The 17,766-nt window shown below is 33.3% G+C and overlaps 1 protein-coding gene across 8 annotated transcripts in view; it reads left to right on the top strand.

Moving 5' to 3' along the window:
* The window catches only part of LOC126889519 (serine/threonine-protein kinase tricornered), a 675,111-nt gene that overhangs the window by 640,969 nt on the left and 16,376 nt on the right, over positions 1 to 17,766 (top strand). For all 8 annotated transcript variants that reach the window (XR_007700061.1, XR_007700062.1, XR_007700065.1 and 5 more), the window contains exons 5-6: positions 9,047 to 9,356; positions 15,434 to 15,621. Coding sequence is in view for 1 of the 8 variants with exons in the window: in XM_050657859.1 (XP_050513816.1) it covers positions 9,047 to 9,356; positions 15,434 to 15,621 (498 nt within the window). In the remaining 7 variants the exon portion in view is untranslated. The remainder of the gene's footprint in view (positions 1 to 9,046; positions 9,357 to 15,433; positions 15,622 to 17,766) is intronic.

The following is a 17,766-nucleotide window of genomic DNA, read 5'->3' as shown; positions in this document are numbered from 1 at the left end:
CCTGTGATATTCATGAGATGAGCTCTAGTCTATGTAGGATGGAGAGACTGGCTATGCACGTACTGTTTTACGACTATACTAATAGACCAGGGCGCATCTGTAAAAATATTAGTACATTTGGACGTTGAGAGGTGACTCAAATTTTTTTGCAGAAATTGCTTGAAAATAAATCAAATAATAATATTTGAGTTATCCTCCCTCTCAAAAAGGTCCGGAAGATTGTTTAAATAATCAAAATGTCAAAAAAATTAAGGAAAAATTCGATTTTTTTCTTCGTTTTTTGATTATAACTTTAAAAGTATTCATTTCCAAGAAAAGGTGTACTAACATAAAAGTTGTGTAATCAAATTTCCAACAATATACAATTGGTTAAAAATTTAAAAAATAGTCAGTCTTGTTGCAAAATAGCAATAATTGCGAAAAAAAAACAAGTATTGTTTTGGCGTTTACAAAAACAAGTATTGGCATTTTACGTTTTTCTACCATTTGTGCTACACTTAGGACCTTCATATTTTACCCAGAAAAACTTTATGATACAGTAAAACAATAGTGTAAATTTCATTAAGATCGGTTCAATAGATTTTGCAATATATATTTTGCAATCCAGCTTTCGCAAAAAAAATTCATTTTTTCAAAATGTTACAGGACTGAAAATAAAACAGATTGCAAGTTGAAATTTTTTTTGCTTATAGAAGTGTACTGCACCTTTCATTTGCAATTTTGAAAAATTAAAATCAATTAACACCACGGCGTCAGAAATTTTTTAAAATAAACATTAATTATTGGTGCTACGCGTAGGACAGCGGATAGTTTTCTCTGATTGGGCATTCCAATGACCTTTGATAATGATTGATACATTTTAATTTTTATTACATTTCGATATAAATAAATAAATTTGTTTATTGCAAAATAAAAACACATACTCTATCCTTTGAAATAACACTTTTATTAGCAAAAACTTTCTTTGTTCATATATTTTAACTTGAGAATAAAAGTTTATTATTTTTAAACATATGCAATTGTTTAAACAATATTTCACAAACAATAATAAAATTAGTTTGATTTTTGTGGAATTAAAATATTAAAATATAACAAAATATAGAGTAAGAAAATAATATATTAGATAAAGATTGGAAGAAATTTTGGTGGAGATCAAACACCGCTGCCCTGCGCATAGCACCAAAAATTAATGTTTATTCAAAACATTTCCTGACGCCGTGGTAATTAATCGATTTTAATTTTGCAAAATTAATGCGAAATTAATCGATTTTAATTGCTAATGAAAGGTACAGTACACTTCTATAAGCAAAAAAATTTCAACTTACTATCTGCTTTATTTTCAGTCCTGTAACATTTTGAAAAAATGAATTTTTTTTGCGAAAGCTGGATTGTAAAATTTATTTTGCAAAATCTATTGAACAGGTCTTAAGAGGAAACAGTAGCGATCAACAGGTAGCAAAAACGCGTTCCAAGATTGCGGCTGTAATTTTGAATATTTTTTCGAGATATTTGGCACACGTATTCGTAATATAATAAAGAATGGCGGTACAGAGCCCAATTTGAAAAATATATTAATATGTGGAAATTACTCTGTAATTAAATACAATATTAAAAAACGAGTCTTTACCGCCATTAAGAAGAACAAAAAATACACTTTCTTCAAATAAATTTTTTTATCAGATGCCTAGATTTTGTGTCATTTTGGAACTACTAAAATTTTTTATTTCATTAGTAGTTCCAAAATGACACAAAATCTAGGCATCGGATAAAAAAGTTTATTTGAAGAAAGTGTATTTTTTTGTTCTTCTTAATGGCCGTACAGGCTCGTTTTTTTAATATTATATTTAATTACAGAGTAATTTCCACATATTAATATATTTTCAAATTGGGCTCTGTACCGCCATTCTTTATTATATTACGAATACGTGTGCCAAATATATTGAAAAAATATTCAAAATTACAGCCGCAATCTTGGAACGCGTTTTCGCTACCTGTTGATCGCTACTGTTTCACCTTAATGAAATTTACAGTATTGTTTTACTGTATCATAAAGTTTTTCTGGGTGAAATATGAAGGTCCTAGGTGTAGCATAAATGGTTGAAAAACGTAAAATGCGAATACTTGTTTTTGTATGTTTTTTTCGCAATAATTGCTGTTTTGCAACTAGGGTGACTATTTTTTAAATTATTAACTAATTCTATATTGTGGGAAATTTAATTACACAACTTTTATGTCAGTACAACTTTTCTCGGAAATGAATACTTTTAAAGTTATAATCAAAAAATGAAGAAAAAATCGAATGTGTCCTTCATTTTTTGACATTTTGATTATTTAAACAATGTTCCGAACCTTTTTGAGAGGGAGGATAACTTAAATATTATCATTCGATTTATTTTCAAGCAATTTCTGCAAAAAAATTTGAGTCACCTCTCAACGTCCATCTCAAAACAGATGCGCCCTGGACTATAATCAATACTCTTACTTCTAGTCTTATCACTGTTGTTTACAACCAGCAGGTTACCTTTGGTTTTAAGGCACAGCTGGTAACTAGAACTCTTCTAAAGTTCTAAAATAGTTGTGTAGAACTTTTAAGTTCTTCTTCTTCTTCTTCTTATTCTTCTATTTGTATAGACATGACTCTGTCTGTTTTTCAATGTGCCTCTAGTAAGTTTTCGTTCCACGGTTTTCGTCCTCTTCCTATTTTGTGAATATTCCTTCGACTTTTCCATTTCTTACCCAGTTATTAATGTTCTCCACCTTGCATCTCCGTCGTATATCTGTACTTCTAGCTCTGTCCCATAGTGTATTAATATGGATTTTTCATCTCTGCTATTTCTTTGTCCTCTCTGTGTCAGGTTGTGTTTTTGCCGCATATGCCATTATTGGTTTCATGACTGTTTTGCAAATTCTGCTTTTCATTTGTTAGTTGTCCATATTATTTCATTCAGCAACCTGCGGCTCTGTTTGCTATATTCACTTGATCTTCCACTTCTGTTTGGATCTTGCCGTACCTAGATAGTGCGATGTCTAGATATTTAAACTCCATCACTTGCTCTATTATCTGGCCGTACAACTCTAATTTACATCTTGCATTTTTTGAGGAAATTAACATGTTAAATTTTTTGGCAGTAACATTAAATTGCTACAGAATACGTTGTAAATTATCTTCACTTTGAGAGATTAGTTGTTTGTTGTTTTCTCCCATTCGGTATCCTTTTTTAGTTCTTGCTTTTTTCATTATTTCATCCTGATAAAGTTTAACACTAGAGGACTCGGGGAATCCCTCTGTCTTATCCCATTGCCAGCTTCAATTGGGCCAGTTAGTTCTTCTACTTTTACTTTTATTGTGTTGTTCTGGTAGATATTTTCGATCGTTTTGATTATTCCTTGTAAGGTTCCCGTTTTGTATTCCAAAAACAATTCCTTGTTTTGCATTGTAAGTTCTAAGTGGTATAGGTAAGTTGTGTAAGTTGTGTTTCCTACTGAAATTATATCTTGATGTAGTCATTCAAGATTGTTTTGCGGTGTTTTAACATGGATGACGATAGATTTATCTAACAATAAAACACTGAAAACGTTTGTTTTCTATACTTCCACAAAATTTATTACAACTATCTGACTACAGCTGTTTCGGCAGAGTGCCTTTCTCAAGTGATATAATTTACAATGTGTTTGCCTTTTTAAGTCTTTAACTGAAGAGGTTGAGGAGTGGGGAGCTGTTTGTCTCGAGTTGGTCATTCAGAATTATATCTGTATTTTTCAGTTTATTAATTTCCATAGATTCTAAAAAAGATAGCTTAAGGCCTTTATTTTGAATATGCAGGATTTGAAACTCTTCATTGAAAGAATGATTATGATCTAGAAGGTGAAGTGCGTATGTAGAAGTTTCTGTTTTTCTATTGTTGAAAGCCCTTTTGTGTTCTGCTATCCGTTTGTCAAAAGTTCTGCTAGTTTGACCGATGTACGTTTTCGGACAGTCACCACAAGTTAGTTTGTACACACCACTCTGTAGTTGTTTTCTCTTTCGGCTTTTATTGTTCTTAATATATTTGCTTAAGTTGTTGTTAGTTCTGAAATCTGGTGTTATTCCTTTCTTTTCTGGCTATTTTTGTTGTTATCTTGCCAGTATATGTAAGAGAGCAGAAGGTACTGGGTTCTTTCTGTGGTGGTGGATACACTAATTTCAGGGCTTTCTTGTGGAGTTTTTGGTTTAAAATTTTGTTAACTGTTTATTCGTTATAGCCGTTGTTTACTGCTATTTGTTTAATGATGTTTAGTTCTATCTCGAAGTTATTTCTTGTCATGGGAATTTCTGTCAGTCTATGTATCATGCTATGGTAGGCTGCTAATTTGTGTTGTGTAGGATGGGATGATGAATTGTGTATAGTTGTGTCAGTATGGGTAGGTTTATGATATACGGAGAACTCATGTTTGTTGTGTTGTCTGGTAATCGTTACATCTAGAAAGCAGCCTACCATAGCATGATACATAGACTGACAGAAATTCCCATGACAAGAAACAACTTCGAGATAGAACTAAACATCATTAAACAAATAGCAGTAAACAACGGCTATAACGAATAAACAGTTAACAAAATTTTAAACCAAAAACTCCATAAGAAAGCCCTGAAATTAGTGTATCCACCACCACAGAAAGAACCCAGTACCTTCTGCTCTCTTACATATACTGGCAAGATAACAACAAAAATAGCCAGAAAAGAAAGGAATAACACCAGATTTCAGAACTAACAACAACTTAAGCAAATATATTAAGAACAATAAAAGCCGAAAGAGAAAACAACTACAGAGTGGTGTGTACAAACTAACTTGTGGTGACTGTCCGAAAACGTACATCGGTCAAACTGGCAGAACTTTTGACAAACGGATAGCAGAACACAAAAGGGCTTTCAACAATAGAAAAACAGAAACTTCTACATACGCACTTCACCTTCTAGATCATAATCATTCTTTCAATGAAGATTTTCAAATCCTGCATATTCAAAATAAAGGCCTTAAGCTATCTTTTTTAGAATCTATGGAAATTAATAAACTGAAAAATACAGATATAATTCTGAATGACCAACTCGAGACAAACAGCTCCCCACTCCTCAACCTCTTCAGTTAAAGACTTAAAAAGGCAAGCACATTGTAAACTATATCACTTAAGAAAGGCACTCTGCCGAAACAGCTGTAGTCAGATAGTTGTAATAAATTTTGTGGAAGTATAGAAAACAAACGTTTTCAGTGTTTTATTGTTAGATAAAATGAACGTCCATCAAGTAACGGTCGAATCCATCAATTATTCGACGATAGATTTATTGATCTGTGTGGTTTTGGTTGAGTGGAATTTTGGATATATATCTCAGATGATGGCTCGCTATAAATGGGACCTCTGATGATATAGACTGTTTAGTTTTCAATTAGATATACGCACTATAAATGGCAACACTGCTTCCGTCCTCCTGGCCACCTAATGCACGTGATTCGCGCCGATTCATTCAGTCATTTGTCATTCTACAGTGGCAATGCAACTCATTCTCATAAGAAATGTTGCCGATTTTAGCGCTTCCTTCTCCTTCTTCTTAGCCTTCTATCGTCCACGTTTGGACATAGGCCTCTCCAAACTCCTTCCAGCAGTCTCTATCCTGAACAACATATTTCCAATGTGTTCCGGCTACTCTTTTAATATCATCAACCCACCTCATCTGTGGTCTTCCTCTCGGTCGTTTACTTTCGTAAGGTCTCCAGTGTTGTATTGTTGCATTCCAACGTTGGTCTTTTTGTCTAGCAGTGTGGCCTGCGAAGCTCCATTTAAGTTTGGCAACTTTTGTTGTTAAGTCCTCGACTTTTGTTTTTCATCATACCCAGTCGTATACCTAACATTTCTCTTTCTGTTGTGGCTAGTGTATTCATATTTGCCTTGGTTAAGGTCCAGGTTTGACGTCCATATGTCATGATAGGAAGGATGCACTGGTTGAACACTTTGCTCCTCAAGTATTGGGGTATTTTGCGGTTCTTAAGTATACATCAAGTTTTCCAAATCCTGCCCATGCTAGTCTTGCTCTCCTAGTAATTTCCGCACTTTGGTTCTCTTTGTCAAGTTTCAGGATTTGGCCTAGGTAGATATATTCCTGGACTTTTTCTATCTCACTGCCATTTATAGTTATACGTCTGGGGTCATCTGTGTTTGTTTGTTTTTTTTTGTTTTACTCATATTCATTTTTAGGCCGAGGTATTGGGAGCTGCCTGCGAGTTGCTCAATCATAATTTGCACTTCCTTCATTGAGATATATATAACCAAACACTAAACAGTCTGTATCAAGTCTCTTTTGAAAGAGTTTTGTGAATATAACATCTATATACCTGCTGGTTTGTATGGTCCCAACCAGTCAGCCCTGGTTGCGTTATAGTATAAAGTCAGCTGATCCAACCCTGAAAAGTAAACTTTTAATATAAACTCGATAGTCTTCTTTTTACTGTCCACATACTTTTCATTTGATAGTTCAACTGGATTTAGTCTGCTCTAATCTCTTCTCTTAAGAATTCTGTTAACTGCGACACTCTCAGGTACACTTTCCATGTAATATTTCATCTCCCACATTTTTCTTTTACCTCTATTTTGCTTAATAGCCTGTGTCACATCTGTTCTCTTTCGAGAAAAAGTTATAGGTTTGCGTGGTGTGGTGACTTTGCTGATTTTCCTGAGCTTTACTTCTTTCAGCTCCGGGTAAGTATTGCCGAGAAAAATTTCTCTCTGTCTTCTGTAAGAGTTTGCGAATATTATTTATTTCTGGATATTGTGGGGACTAGTAACTATCTCTTCCTTAGTCTGCTGAACATTTTATTTGTTGAATAAACTTTTCTTAAAGACTTTCTTATGAGTTCCCCGTTTTTTAGTATTATTGTTTTTTCCCCTTTTGGTACCACAAGTGTAGTAGAAATATGATTCCGTACCTACAGGCTTACCTACAGTTCCGTTGCCAAAGTAGCTATAAGAGTCCGTTCACATGAGGGGCGCTTAACGCGCGTTAAGCGCCTCTCATGTGAACGGGCTCTTAATATAAAAATATGTATGCGACCTAGCGTTTCCAGTAGAGTGCGTTACAATTATTGTTCTGTTTAGACACGCAACTGCTATGCATAATACACTCTACAGTGGGCAATTATCTTGTGTGTTGCTGTTTTCTTGATCCTTTGTGCTGTTTCACATTATAAGAATTTTTAACGTGCGAGGGTTTTCTCGTGCGATAGTTTTGACGCACCTATCCTTTTCACACAATAAGAATTGAGTAGCACGAAGATATTTTGCTGTGTTGTTTGGTATATTATTTTTATTTACACTTTGCGGCTGAGGTAGGTACATAATACGATGTCGGATATGTATCATTACGATGTATCATTACAAATGGGTATTTTTTGTCCTAATGTACTGTAATGCGTATTTAATTCATTTGCATTTTCTATTTTGTCAGTTATTATTTCTTATGTTTTTAATTAAAAGCCTTAATTTGTTTTTATAATCGTTGTTCTACTAAATTATTTGTGGGATCTTGGATTAGCTCATCTAATTAGCTCATACAATATATGTAATAAACTATTCTAAATGGAAAATAAGCCACAGTTGAACTAAAAAAATTATTTTATTAACGTTTCGACATCCGATTTGGGCGTCAAAACGTTAATAAAATTATTTTTTTAGTTAAATTGTGGCTTATTTCCCATTTAGACTAGTTTATTATAAAAATTCCACAAGGAAACAGCTTCAGAACAACATTACAATCTATGTTTTTCATGTACAGAATGTAAAAGACCCTCTGTCATCCATTCATTTTTAAATATTGTTCCCCTCGTTGTAAATGTTGTTTTTAGATAATTTCACACAAGACGTGACCGCCGCCCTACTCCAGTTTACACCGAGTTGTTTACCCTATAAAACTAAATATAATTTCGTAGAATAAAAGGTATATTTTATATGGAGCGAAATCAAATTATAGCGTTGTGTTCACTTTATCGTCGAAGAAAGAGAAATAAGAGGAACCGAAGTTATTGGGTCCATCCTATTAACACAAAAAGATACGATTTATATATTTTTATACTCACACATATTGATGGAACACCCTCTATACTCAACGTTAATTGCAACTATGTAAAATAAAATTTATTATAATATACTTAGCAGTTTTAATTACTGTTGCTATCAGTAACATATAATTAATTTTGCTGTAATTATAAAATGTATTTTTTCCTTTATCACCTAATTCGTCAAATTAATTCGTGCACTGTTCAGTGCACGGCATACACCATCTTTATATATTTCTATTGTTTTGTCCCAATGAACAGGTCTCGCTTCAATTAATGTTATTAATATTTCACTGTCAATCTGAGACATCGTAATATAAAATATATGCACCTACTTCAAACAGCCACAAATTGTAAATGAAAATAATGTACTAAACAACCAAAGAAACTACCTTCGTGCGACTGAACGACAGTATCATATGAAAGGATGCATTAAGTACCCTATGCTACTGGGTGCGTAAAGACGGCACGGCTGCCATCTGTTGTTGTAAGCGAGGGACGGCATAAACACGGTGACTTCACCGAACGTTCCAACCACCGTCTAGTGAGAAGAGCTCCATATGATTACATGCGCCACCATTGGAATGTCGTCGTGCGTTCTAACCCTCGCACGTTTAAATTCTTATAATGTGAAACAGCACTTTGGCATCAACATACTTGACTCAAGTCCAATCACCACAACCACGTAGAACAAACAACAGGATATACTGGGAATATATTTCTTGGAATTTGAATGAAATTTCGTCAAGGAGAGTGTTTGCTATTTTTGTTATTGATGAGTTTGTATCTTATCTGTATAAATTTTCATTGTGATCTACAAGTACATACCGACGTATCCACTTATAGAACTCTTACAATTTTGCATAGTTTAAAATACATACTACAAAATGTCCAAAAGTCGATTGTTAATGAGAAATTGTATTTTATATTTTAATTAATTTTCAAATCAATTTATGTTTTTTTTTCAGTTATTACCTCAAGTCCGATGGATAGTAAACGCAGAGCGGAAAGCTGGAAGAAAAATAGGAGAGCCCTGGCCTATAGTACAGTAGGCACACCTGATTACATAGCACCAGAAGTATTCATGCAAACGGGATACGGACCTGCTTGCGATTGGTGGTCACTAGGTGTTATTATGTATGAAATGTTGATAGGTTATCCTCCGTTCTGTTCGGAAAACCCTCAAGATACATACACAAAAGTGATGAATTGGAGGGATACGTTGGTTTTCCCCGCTGAAGTACCGATCTCTGAAGAGGCCAAAGATACAATCATTAAGTAAGTATTATATTAGTAGAAGAATAAATTGAAACTAGAAAGAAAGAATCTAAGTCTATCCACTTTTTAACAACGACCTCTCCTTGTCTTTTTTATCGTTTTTATAGAGACTTTAAACTGAAGTTCTGCATACTCTAATCTAAATGTGCTCAGAATCAAAAATATGTAAAGATATTTTTTTTGTTTTTAGGTTAAGTATGCAGAAATTCAGTTTAAAGTCTCTCCGGTAAAATTGTCTATAAAATGAGATAAGAGGTTTTCATGTTATGCCATCGATATATTTAATTATATTCGGTCGAAAACGAAATTACCGGTAATAATATTTCTTTCTGTATATTGATAAACTATTTCTGAAAAGTATACATAATCTGACAATAACTCATAGGCGCGCTAAATGGAAGTAATAGAAAACAATTTTGTTATTAGTAAATAAATATTTATAAAAATAAACCAAAATGGGTGAAAATGTTATGTTAACATAAGTATTTGCACGAAATAATAATAATAAATAATCATTTAGTTGTTAAGCGAAACAAGAGCCGTCTTATTTTATTTAGTTCATACAGCTCCAAAGGCACTTTAACTTTTTATACTCACATTAGAATTCGAAATATTTTTATGTAAAATATACTTATACATATAACTCAACGATATAACTAAAACTCACAATTAACAATAATCTATTTTTTCAAATAGGCCAACAACTTAGTTCTATTACACAAAAATATAATAAATTAACTATAAATACACACTACTTTCCTATGAAACAACAATAACGAATTCTTAAAATGAATGAAAACTACTTACTGCACAGAACAGATATCGATAAAGATAACAGAACAGCAGATAAGAGAAAATCTGACGCAGGTTTGTCAAAATGACAGTGACAATTTCTCTATGTTGCCTAATTAGTTTTTTTATATAATGGCTTTGGCTTAGCCAGACTATTTTTTTTGTATGGTATTACAATAATAATTTTTAATTTAATATCTAAGCCTACTTATAACTAAATTTACAGAGTGTTATAATATATTAATGGATACATTTTTCAATTTTGTGTGATGTTTTTTTTTGTGTGAATTTTTAATTTTATTATCTAAGCATTTTGAAAATTTAAATTCACAGGACGTTACATATTCGTAAAGACATTTTAGCGTCTGCTTATTTTTTGGAAAAATAATTTCGTTTAAATTGACAGGTAAAGGACAATTTAGATCAATTAATTTTTCATACATTATTTTAATATTTTGTCTGTACTGTCCACACTCCAATATGAGGTGCTGTAGATCTCCAGTTCTACCACAGGCGCAATATGGGTTATCACTGATACCTATGCTGTGTTTGTATGCCGGGGTTAGTGCGTGATTTGATCTCATTCTGTTAATTGTTCTCATAAATAACCTATTCGATTCCTATTTAAACCATCTCTCATTGGGAATTAGTGGTTGGCAATTTTTTAAATTTATTTCCGTTGTACTTTGGTTATATACACGTTGCCAATTTTGTTTGCAATGGTTTTTACTGATATTATCTATATCGGTTACTGGTTGAAGTATGTTATTAGTTATAATATATGTTAGATTTCTTGTAAGAAATAAAAAAATTTAGTAGGTCCAAAATAACTCCAAATCTAGCCATGGGATAAAAAAGTTTATTTGAAGAAAGTGTATTTTTTTGTTCGAATGGCGGTACAGGCTCGTTTTTTTAATATTGTATTTAATTACAGAGTAATTTCCACATACTAATATATTTCTCAAATTGGGATCTGTACCGCCATTCTTTATTATATTGCGAATATGTGTGCCAAATATCTCGACAAAATATTCAAAATTACAGCCGCAATCTTGGACCGCGTTTACATTTTTTATTTCTTCTTCACGTGCCATATCAGAATTATCCGATGTTGGCGATCACAATTGCGAAGGCTTCTCGATCTTCTGCAACGTGGAATAATTGTCCTGCATTTGATATCTGGACCATTCATGAACGTTTTTAACCAAGAATTTTGTTTTCTTCCTACACTTCTACGGCCTTCTATTTTTCCTTTAAGGATCAGTTATATTTTATGTCGATTTCTTCTCACTGTATGTCCCAGATAAGACATTCTCCGGTATTAAACAGTCCTTAGAAGCTCTCTATCTTTGATGACCCTCCTTAATACTTCTTGATTAGTTTTTCTTGCTGTTCAAAGTATCTTCAGCATTCGTCTATGAATCCTTATTTCCAATGCTTCAATTCTGTTCACGCTTGATACTTTTAGTGTCCACACTTCTGCATCATACAAAAGTAGAAACCAAGCATAGCATCATAGCACTTAACCATTATTTGCTTTAATTCTAAACTGAGATAATTATTGCAAAGAAATGTCTTCATTTTCATAAAAGTAGTTTTAATTATTGCTATCCTGCGTTTTGTTTCTATGTCCGGATCTATGAACTCCATAATTGGAGCTCTTCATCTGTATGTGGGTTACGACTAAAGGCTAAAAATCTGAAAAAAAGACTAAGTTTTCACTCTAATGGCATATAAAACAACATAATGCTATTCTACATCCCATCAGAATGAAAACAATGGGAACCTTCTCTGGTTACACCTCAGAGGCTTCTACAATTTGCAAGCCATACGGATGCTGAGACTAAGGAAGATGAGGGAATTCTACAATTTACAATTCACGTCCCATCTGCTCAGCGCGGTAAAGTTCCAACGAGAATGGTTCCCTTCGTACTCCAATCAGAGTAAATGTAAATCAAAAATGAATAACCATTTTTAATTTCGTTGCAAAACGAAAATACAGCCAAACCATATTCTACTCTAATCAGAGAGTGCAGCAAGCACCTCTAATTGTTTCGAAACTTATTAGTCTCTCATCAGGAGGCACATATGCTGCTCTCTCTGATCCAACCAAAACAAACCCCAGCGTGCAGTCCAGGATTGCAACGAACGAAATGGCATAGATGCCCTAGCGGCAACTGCTAGCAAAAAGACTAAGTTTTCACTTTAATGGCATGTATTTCACTCTAATGTCATTATGTTGTTTTATATGCCATTAGAGTGAAAACTTAGTCTTTTTGCTAGCAGTTGCCGCTAGGGCATCTATGCCATTTCTTTCGTTGCAATCCGGGACTGCACGCTGGGGTTTGTTTTGGTTGGATCAGAGAGAGCAGCATATGTGCCTCCTGATGAGAGACTAATAAGTTTCGAAACCGTTAGAGGTGCTTGCTGCACTCTCTGATTGGACTAGAATATGGTTTGGCTGTATTTTCGCTTTGCAACGAAATTGAAAATGGTTATTCATTTTTTATTTACATTTACTCTGATTGGAGTAAGAAGGCAACCATTCTCGTTGGAACTTTACCACGCTGAGCAGATGGGGCGTTAATTGTAAATTGTAGAATTCCCTCATCTTCCTTAGTCTCAGCATCCGTATGGCTTGCAAATTGTAGAAGCCTCGGAGGTGTAACCAGAGAAGGTTCCCATTGTTTTCATTCTGATGGGATGTAGACTAGCATTATGTTGTTTTATATGCCATTAGAGTGAAAACTTAGTCTTTTTGCTAGCAGTTGCCCCTAGGGCATCTATGCCATTTCGTTCGTTGCAATCCGGGACTGCACGCTGGGGTTTGTTTTGGTTGGATCAGATAGAGCAGCATATGTGCCTCCTGATGAGAGACTAATATGTTTCGAAACCGGTAGAGGTGCTTGCTGCACTCTCTGATTGGACTAGAATATGGTTTGGCTGTATTTTCGCTTTTCGTGAATACGATTAAGCGCCTACAGTAGCGCGTCATCAATATAACTTCGGGAGATAGTATCAATGGTACCCTTTTTCGAAAGTTCTGCGAAACTTCGGCAACAGTGGCAATATTTGACATTATCTAAGATCAATATTTTGACAATATACTCATAGGCGCGCTAAATGGAAGTAATAGAAAAAATTTTACTATTAGTAAATAAATCTTTATAAAAATAAACCAATAGGTGAAAATTTTATTAAAAGCGTGTATTTTGGTTTTTTTATTTAAATTTAAAATTAAAATTTTAAACTATTGATGATATTTCTAGAATAAAAATCCTCCTAAAACTTTATTTACTCTCATTAGAATTCGAAATATTTTTACGTAAATATACTTACGTAGGTATAAGTAAAACTAACAATTAACAATAATCTATCTTTTCAAATAGTCCAACAACTGAGCTCGATTACACAAAAATATAATAAATTAATTATAAAACAAACAATACTTCCCTATGGATCAACACTAACGAATTCTTAAAATAATACACTACTGCACTGAACAGATATCGATACAGATAACAGAACAGATAAGACCATCGTGCTGGTATACTTAGAAATCTGACGCAGGTTTGTCAAAATGACAGTGACTATTTCTCTATGTTGCCTAATCAGTTATTAGTTAATGTTCGATTTCTTGTTAGAAATAAAAAATTTTAGTAGTTCGAATGTGACACAAAATCTAGACATGGGATAAAAAAGTTTATTTGAAGAAAGTGTATTTTTTTGTTCTTCTTAATGGCGGTACAGGCTCGTTTTTTAATATTGTATTTAATTATAGAGTAATTGCCACATACTAACATATTTCTCAAATTGGGCTCTGTATTGCCATTCTTTACTATATTACGAATATGTGTGTCAAATATCTCGACAAAATATTTAAAATTAAAGCCGCAATCTTGGAACGCGTTTTCCGTTTTGATGACGCGCTACTGTAGCCTCTTAACCCTTTCAGACCTGACTTTTTCTCTGTAGGAAAAAAAATTTCATTGAATCTTCTTAACGGAAAAATTTAATAGACTAAAATCACATTTTTGACATTTTTGTTTAATAGGTAGTCATTTGACAGAATGTCCATTGTAATGGACATTGTGACTATAATAAGAAATTAGGATAATAGTCACATGTGATATTTTTTTTTAATTTATTATATTTATATCAAGCAAATGTTAATTAATTTAAATGAAAATATTTAAAACAATTTTTGTCATTGACCAAACATAAATGTACATTACATTTTTCACAAAAAAACATGAGTTTTCCCTTTGCACTCAACATTTTTGCATCTGCATGCTTCCTTTTTGTTATCGTAATCTGGTATATGATCTATTTTATCTATGCGTATTTACTTCAATGGTCTCATTTCAACTCTGGTTTTTTCTGAGAATTCTCAGTTGATATTTTGGGATGACCAATGCATCTTTAATGGATTTTCCCACTTCAATTAGATTAATATCTGATTGATCTTCAATTTGAGACAGCACATTATCAGATAATTATTGTTCTAATTCATCATCATATAAAAAGAACATTAAAATCTTTTGATCTTTTGGATTATCCGGATAAAAACTTGTAATAAAAATATCAATATAGACCTGTTGTCTATTGCAATGGACATCATATTTTAATGTTTGTTATCAACAAAAAAACAACAACAAATTATCAATGTTGAAAAAGTAGTATATAAATTGATATGTCTACTACTGCATAAAATAATATTTGGTTACATATAACAAATTTACAACGTGAAGAAACATAATATTTACTTGGGCTTTCTAGGATATCCTGAATTCGCCATGTCACACTATCTCTAACAGCACTTAACTTGGCTATGATTCACACTAAACTAATAAGTGTTATAAAATAAAAATGTATACCATTTAAGTGTTATGTTTAGCAGTAACTGAGATTATGCAAAATAAAAAATATGTAGTTGTCAGCAATTTACAGGAGTTTAATTTTGTTTTAGGGCTTACGTAAATGTATGTCCATTGCAATGGACACCGGGTCTGAAAGAGTTTTGAGTCTGAAGGAGAATTTTGAGACCTTCAATATTTTCTGATACAATTACTGATAAGTAGTTTCTCGTTAATTTTTATTCCATATGGCTATCTCGTAAGTGCCTTTTTAGATAACTGATCCGAGTAAACATTGAATAATGTTGGGGACAAAATGCAACCTTGTCTGACTCCTCGTTGTATGGAGATTTCGTCGGTGTAGTTATCTCCAATGTTTACGATAGCATTTTGATTACGATATATTTATTTATAAATTTTTATTTTCAGATTCTGTTGTGAAGCAGACAGAAGACTGGGATCTCAAAAAGGTCTAGAAGACCTAAAATTAAATCAGTTTTTCCGAGGCGTCGATTGGGAGCATATAAGGGAAAGGCCAGCAGCCATACCAGTAGAAGTTAAGTCAATTGATGACACATCAAACTTTGATGATTTTCCTGATGTTAAACTTGAAATTCGTAAGTGTTCGTTTATTTTTCTTTGTATTGGAATATCTAATTCTTAAATGGAATTAAATTCATCGAATTAAAATCAAGTGTTACTGTCAACTTATCAAGGGCCTGTACACTACCTAAAGTCAGTAAAAACGAAAAGAGACAGAAAAACATTTATCGGTGCAAAACTGTAGGATCAACGTTGTACCAAGAATGGAAACCGATATATGGAGACATTAATGAGAATGCAGATATATTTTTTACAATATAAAACCTTCTTATTCTTCTTATTATTCTTCTTCTTCTTTTTGAAAAAGACAGACATGACTTTTTTTTCAATGTGCCTACGGTAAGTTGTTCCATCATTTTCGTGGTCTTCGCAGTGATCGTCTTCCTATTGGGGAAATAGATATATAAATATAGAGAAATTAGTATGTCATTATTAGTCTGATGACTCTATTGTAAATTCTGCCTTTCATTTCTTTCCCAATAATTTTATTTCTCTATATTACCATATTGTTTCATTCAGGCAACCTGCAGCTCTGTTTGTTCCATTCACTTGATCGCTCACTTATTTCGAGCTTTCCGTAGCTAGATTAGCTGTCTAGATATTGAAACCCCATCACTTCATCACTTGTTCTATTATCTCACCCTCCGCCTCTAATTTACATCTTAGATTTGCTGATATAGCAATGTATTTTGTCTTTTTTGGAAAATTAACATGTTAACTTTTCTAACGGTTGTATGAAATTGTTGTTATGGACTTTTATTTTAGTTCTTACTTTTTATTATTCCATCCATGATCAGGTTGAACAATAGAGGACTCAAGGAATCCCCCTGTCTTATCCCATTGCCAGCTTCAATTAGTTCTTCTTCTACGTTTACTTGTTGTAGTAGATGTAGTAGTGTTGTTGTGGTAGATATTTTCGATTGTTTTAATTATTCGTAGAAGTATCTCTCTTGCTTACAGTAAATAGATATCGTCTTTGAATTTGACCATGTAATGCCTTCTAAGATACACGAAACATAAATACGCCGGCTTGTTGTATTCTAATGATTTTTCTTGAACCTGCCTCATTATAAATATAGCGCGCGTGCATGATCTTCCCGACCTAAAACCCTGTTGTTCTTCTGCTAATGTTATAATTTCATTCAGTTTATTTGTTATCACTTTGGTCGTTAATTTGAACGTTGTGTTTAATAAATTAATTCCTCTGTAATTCTCCGGGTCCGATTTGGCTCCCTTGTGAATATAAAAACAGTGGGTTGCAATTAAATATGCAGAAAATAATAAAAGATGAGATAATATTGACGGCACTAGAGGAAGGTATCCACAAACGATATATTATATAAAAACTAACCAGGCAGCAATGAAACGTTATGAAGTACATGATGCCAGTAAAAGCATGCACGATAAGAGAAATACTAACAATGTATCCAGAAAATAACAGAAATCATCTACTATATTTTCAAGATGAGAGTCGATAATAAGACAGTAGATTCTATCTGCATGCTAGACAATTGATTAAAATAACTTACCAATAAGCCTATGCAGCGATCAGCCTCAGTCGAGAGAACAGTTTGGTTGGACCATTGCTGTGTCGACTTTAATAATTTTTTACACACTATCAAATGTTTTTGAGAACATACACCTGTTTGCCGGTTTGACCTACTTAGAAGTGTGTACAAGTCTTACAGGTCTTACACCACTATATGGTAAAAAGGCTTTTTGAAAATATATTTACAAGTCTTACAGTCTTTTTCGACTTTAATAATGCCTGTCGTACTTCCAGACGTATTTAAAGCAGAAACCATTCGAGACCCACGGTCTATAAACTCTCGAAAACAATTGGTATGGCTCGGATAGCTCAGGCGGTAGAATGTCTGACTTCCACGCCGATGGTCGGGGATCAAATCCCAGCGCCGGCGAGAACATCTAGATATTTTTAAAAATATCTGCGGGCCCCAGGTCGACTCAGCCTGAATAAAATAAGTACCTTGGATAAAACCAGGGTTAATAATAGGCGGTTGAAGCGTACCAGTGGCCCTGTTACTTTTCTTTTATACCGTAGGCCTTAGAGATAGCAGACTACCCTGCTATAATCACAAGTCGCGTTAGCGGTATAAAAGGGAGACTATTATTTTGTTTTTTTTTTGTTTTATGGTATA

The sequence above is a fragment of the Diabrotica virgifera genome, chromosome 8 (assembly GCF_917563875.1).
Source record: "Diabrotica virgifera virgifera chromosome 8, PGI_DIABVI_V3a".
NCBI lineage: Eukaryota > Metazoa > Arthropoda > Insecta > Coleoptera > Chrysomelidae > Diabrotica > Diabrotica virgifera.
Note: the sequence above shows the minus strand (reverse complement) of the source record. Positions and strands in the feature narration are given on the sequence as shown.